Genomic DNA, 6000 nt, shown 5'->3' on the forward strand with positions numbered 1-6000 from the left:
CATTCCGCAGCATTTCTGTATGCCAGCAATTCTATACAGATGCTCAGCCCAGTGCGGAGAGAAGTTATTCAGTGACTTTTCTCTACTCTTTGGTTTTATGGTATGAGGCCAATTGGTGTCAAATGTGCAATATATTAAGCAAGAATGTGACTATAATAAGACGGCTTCTACTGTTCCAGTCACAGAAATCTGAAGTTTGGACAGAACGGTGACATCTTCACATCTTGGGTGAGATATGCAGGATAAGTAAATACAAAGGGGTCTATTCATGAAGCGGTGAAAACAGTGGAGAAACAGACCAGTGGAGAAGTTGTCCATGGCAACCAATCAGCATCTCCCTTACATTTTATAAAATGTACTTGATAAAGGCTTCCTTCCAAGCTGATTGGTTGCCATGGGCAACTTCTCCCGCTGATCCTTTTCTCCACTCTTTCCACTGCTTCATGAATAGACCCCAAAGTCTAAAATGTATCAACACATTGTTTGGCTAGAAAATAGATGCATCAGGCACCTACTAAACGACTCCCAAGGTCCCATACATAAATGCACATACAGTACAGTAAGTGGTAGGTGCTACACTGTAATAAACAGCTACATTGTCCTGCAGCAGGGTAATACAAAGATTCAACCACTGCTATAAAATACTGAAAGCTAGGAAAATAAACCCACAGATTTGTTGGCAAAGGCGGCTTCTAATAAAAGCAAGCAATGCTGTACCTTATCATGATAGTGCTACTGTCCATTCACTCTGTCATCTGGGCAGGTAGTTAACAGATACAAGTCTTATCTAAAACATTGGAAGGTAATGTAACTACATGGCAAGTGAACTTTGATAGGTCACTAAGTTCAGAAGTAAGCAATCATTCTAAATCAACAGGTCCCATATACAGGGTCACTAATCTGCATCAAGATGCCTCAATGCAAGACATTACAAAAACCACCTTATTGTGATGAATATGTGCTGAAAAGGAAAAAAAAACACACGTAAAAATAGTGTATTTACACACATCTGGCCCATGTTTATACATCAGATGCACATTACTGTACATCAAACCAAGTCACAAGGTAAGTTTAATATTTGTATTTATAGCACAAAACACTTTAGTTATTTATTTGGTTGATTTAAATTTGAAAATACAAATCTAAAGGGCCCTACACACTTGGCGATATTGAAGGACGATATGAACGATATTGTTCAAAAATGAACGATAAGTCGTTCGTATCATTCAGTGTGGATGCATCAACGATGAGCGTCCCCACGGTCGTTCATTGTTTATTCATGCGAGCCAATTTGGACGATATCGATGTAATGTGATGTTATATCGTCTAAATTGGCCAGAAAAATCGTTCAGTGTGTATGTAAAAAAATTGTTGATGAAAAATCGACCAACGATAATATCACTGGTCGTCAAAATCAGCCAAATCTCCCAGTGTGTAGGGCCCTTATAATACTACAGGTACAATCTTCTTTCTCGTGTACGAATGAGCGTAGCAAAAAATATATGCTAAAATATGCCTGCAAAATGATACAAGTGAGAACACAATTAGCTTCGGAGACCAATCCACAACCAGGAGTGCAGGCAACAGTCATTATCAGCAGTACAGTACTCAGGCACACGCAAGTATTACGGCTTCTGACAGGTGTACCTGCTTCCCTGTGCAAGTACATAAACATACCCTATCTGTACAGTACAGACTGTTTGCATGCCTCTGCAAGCATAAGGAGGCACAGGTGTTGTATGCACCCAGATCTGGGTACGGATGTTGTCGGAAGCTTTTAGTTGCGGGAATTTTTTCTACAAATTTGCGTATGTTACAGAAAATAAACTGCAATATGCCCAATACAGCCTCAGTCCCATTTGAGTGATCACTCCCAGGCACATACTCAATCACATGTATTTGCTCATCTGGATTTCATGCATTTCGGCTATTATACAATATCATGAATTGCATTCTCATCCACCTTATAACACAGGGGATCTGGTCTCTAGGTCGACAAGACTTAGGTTGACAATGTCTAGGTCGACCACTATTGGTCGACAGTAAGTAGGTCGACATGGACTCTAGGTCGACATGACAAACTGTCGACATGAGTTTTTGAAATGGTTTTCATTTTTTTTTTTACTTTTTCATACTTTACGATCCACGTGTACTACAATCGGGAACGGTGCGAGGGGACACAGTGCACTAATTGGGGTTCCCGTTCACTCAACGAAGAAAAGGACACCAAAAAAAACAAAAACTCATGTCAACCTAGAGTCCCTGTCGACCAATAGTGGTTGACCTAGACACTGTCGACCTAAGTCTAGTCTATCTAACATAACACAGCATGCTTCTTTTTGACGTTGGAAATGGACACTATACCATTGAGTGACATAAGTGGAGTCAGTTCATGAATCATATAGGACCTTTTCTTAATGTATGTTGGCAATATTCATTTGAAAAAGAACATATACAGGTGAAAAATCATAACAGGATTTGACGAGTGAAAAAAAAAAAAAGAAAAACATTTTATTTCAAGTCTAAACTATATTAAAAATAACAGAACATAACACTTTCAAAAATACAGTTACAATTTAAAATGATTTTTTTACATCTAACTTCATGATTAAATAATACAGAAAGGATCATTTTGACATGAATGACACTACCTTCCAACAGAGAACATGTTCAGAATGTTCACAGATGTCAAATCCAAACACAGACTCACTCAAGATTTAAAGACATGGAATAAGTTAGAGACAGTCTCATCTCAATAGATGCTAGTTCACCAATTAGAAAGTGTGGACTTAACCTGCCAGTGTTAGATATAGACAGCCAATAAAGAAACCAATCAATGGTAAACCCCACCACAATCTGTGAGACGTATATGCCAGCTGGTTTCTAAGAGACCTGCCCATCACTGTTCCCCAGCAGAATGAAGTAATGTTGCCATTAAAAAAGACGCACCCGCCTAGCAGAACCAAGAATGTGATCACAGGATTTATCAGTGAAAAGAAGATGCATGATAGCCAACCATTATGTCTGCGTGGGGATCAGAATTATTATCTCCCGTCTGATACCAGTTTTCTGAAAATGTGATAGATACTGTAGATCAACAGCCAGCTAGTTGATTACAAATATCATTCAGCAAAGGATGTGTGAATTATACACACCAGAAAGGGCCAACAATAGCACGCTAACTACCGTATGTATCAAAAGGACCAGTCTGCTAATGTGATGTAAACATTATAGAATGCCTTCCTTGGGGATTATACTAATAAAGAACAGTGTGCCATCATAATAATAGGGGAGGGCCAGTATGTCTACAGGTAATATAAATGTAACAGGTAATGTTCTGACTTTGAATGATAGTACATATATTGTTAATAGAATGTAAAAAGACCAGCTTGTGTGGCAATAAACCTCATGTTAAAAGAGGAAGCACAGCTCCTAATAAGGGAATAAATATATGAGGAATCCATGCCAGCGTGTGCTGTAACTCTCCAGCCTGACAATGAATGAGAAGCCTCTTGACAGCCATTCTGTCAGGTTAGGGCAGGCAGCAGTATGTAATGGTGTATTACAGGATGCCAGGGTAGGAAGCAGGATGTCATGGTATGGAGAAGTTGGTGGTGGTGTACTGAATAGTATGTCAGGCCAGGGTAGGGAGCTGCCAGTATTTTGTATTGTACAGGATGCCAAGGTAGAAGCAGTCAGCAGTGGTGTATTGAGTTGGATGTCAGGGTAGGGAGCAGTCGGTGGTTGTGTATTGGGCAGGGTGCTAGGGTAGGGAGCAGTCAGTGGTGATGTAGGGAGCATAATGCCAGGGTAGGGATCAGTCAGTGGTGATGTAGGGAGCATGATGCCAGGGTAGGGAGCAGGCAGTGGTGATGTAGGGAGCATGATGCCAGGGTAGGGAGCAGACAGTGGTGATGTAGGGAGCATGATGCCAGGGTAGGGAGCAGTCAGTGGTGATGTAGGGAGCATGATGCCAGGGTAGGGAGCAGTCAGTGGTGATGTATGGAGCATGATGCCAGGGTAGGGAGCAGTCAGTGGTGATGTAGGGAGCATGATGCCAGGGTAGGGAGCATACAGTGGTGATGTAGGGAGCATGATGCCACGGTAGGTAGCAGACAGTGGTGATGTAGGGAGCATGATGCCAGGGTAGGGAGCAGTCAGTGGTGATGTAGGGAGCATGATGCCATGGTAGGGAGCAGACAGTGGTGATGTAGGGAGCATGATGCCAGGGTAGGGAGCAGACAGTGGTGATGTAGGGAGCATGATGCCAGGGTAGGGAGCAGACAGTGGTGATGTAGGGAGCATGATGCCAGGGTAGGGAGTAGACAGTGGTGATGTATGGAGCATGATCCCAGGGTAGGGCGCAGCCACTGGTGATGTATGGAGCATGATGCCACAGTAGGGAGCAGTCAGTGGTGATGTAGGGAGCATGATGCCAGGGTAGGGAGCATACAGTGGTGATGTAGGGAGCATGATGCCAGGGTAGGGAGCAGACAGTGGTGATGTAGGGAGCATGATGCCAGGGTAGGGAGTAGTCAGTGGTGATGTAGGGAGCATGATGCCAGGGTAGGGAGCAGTCAGTGGTGATGTATGGAGCATGATGCCAGGGTAGGGAGCAGTCAGTGGTGATGTAGGGAGCATGATGCCAGGGTAGGGAGCAGTCAGTGGTGATGTAGGGAGCATGATGCCAGGGTAGGGAGCAGTCAGTGGTGATGTAGGGAGCATGATGCCAGGGTAGGGAGCAGTCAGTGGTGATGTAGGGAGCATGATGCCAGGGTAGGGAGCAGTCAGTGGTGATGTAGGGAGCATGATGCCAGGGTAGGGAGCAGTCAGTGGTGATGTAGGGAGCATGATGCCAGGGTAGGGAGCAGTCAGTGGTGATGTAGGGAGCATGATGCCAGGGCAGGGAGCAGTCAGTGGTGATGTAGGGAGCATGATGCCAGGGTAGGGAGCAGTCAGTGGTGATGTAGGGAGCATGATGCCAGGGCAGGGAGCAGTCAGTGGTGATGTAGGGAGCATGATGCCAGGGTAGGGAGCAGTCAGTGGTGATGTAGGGAGCATGATGCCAGGGTAGGGAGCAGTCAGTGGTGATGTAGGGAGCATGATGCCAGGGTAGGGAGCAGTCAGTGGTGATGTAGGGAGCATGATGCCAGGGTAGGGAGCAGACAGTGGTGATGTAGGGAGCATGATGCCAGGGTAGGGAGCAGTCAGTGGTGATGTATGGAGCATGATGCCAGGGTAGGGAGCAGTCCTTGGTGATGTAGGGAGCATGATGCCAGAGTATGGAGCAGGATGTCCGTGTAAGAGCTGTAAGTGAAGATTCAGGCAGCATGCTGCCAGTGAAGAAGAGCCCCTTAGCCGGCTGTCCCCATGGTAGATGACTGTCCCCATCTCTCACCGTTTGAAGTCCTTGGCCACCATCTCAGACCCGATTCAGGAGAGCCACGGCGTGCAGCTTGGCAGTGTGACGCGGGATGGGGAAGCCCTCATCGGATGGCCAGGCGGCAGAGCCCCGGACACTGACACCGAAAACCGGTCTCTGTAACCGGGCTGCTCGCCCCGCCCCCTCTCAGCCCACCGCAGACGTCACCGCCCACCACGCCGACGTCACGTTCATGTCAGCCATTCACAGCAGCACACACCAGACACAAGCCGCCTGGGTGATTGACGGCAGCTGCAGACACGCCTCCCCCGATTAACCAGCGACTTGCCACATTGGCCAGTGCTCAACATGAGGCAATAAAATTATATATATAAATAACAGAGTAACCATTCACTTTTAACGTGCGGGTCTCATACCTGGGGTCGTATAATGTGCAGCATGAGCGTTTATATCAGTGCATGAATCAGTGTGTGTGTGTGTGTGTGTGTGTGTGTGTGTGTGTGTGTGTGTGTGTGTGTGTGTGTGTGTGTGTGTGTGTGTGTGTGTGTGTGTGTGTGTGTCAGTGAGGGTATCAGTGTGTGTGTCAGTGAGTATCAGTGTGTGTGTGTGTCAGTGAG

The 6000-nt window shown here is 45.7% G+C and overlaps 1 protein-coding gene across 3 annotated transcripts in view; it reads right to left on the reverse strand.

Moving 5' to 3' along the window:
- Window positions 1–5619, reverse strand: part of MMD (monocyte to macrophage differentiation associated) — a 159688-nt gene extending 154069 nt beyond the window's left edge. The window contains exon 1 of one of the 3 annotated variants that reach the window (XM_063961273.1): window positions 5399–5619. In XM_063961273.1, the coding sequence (XP_063817343.1) occupies window positions 5399–5421 (23 nt within the window). In that variant the 5' untranslated portion in view covers window positions 5422–5619. Of the gene's footprint in view, window positions 1–717; window positions 754–2651; window positions 2745–5398 lie in introns of those variants that run through there. The other 2 variants (XM_063961274.1, XM_063961272.1) reach the window with 2 other exon arrangements.
- Between the last annotated feature and the right edge of the window lie 381 nt (window positions 5620–6000).

The sequence above is a fragment of the Pseudophryne corroboree genome, chromosome 3, assembly GCF_028390025.1.
Source record: "Pseudophryne corroboree isolate aPseCor3 chromosome 3, aPseCor3.hap2, whole genome shotgun sequence".
Lineage (NCBI taxonomy): Eukaryota > Metazoa > Chordata > Amphibia > Anura > Myobatrachidae > Pseudophryne > Pseudophryne corroboree.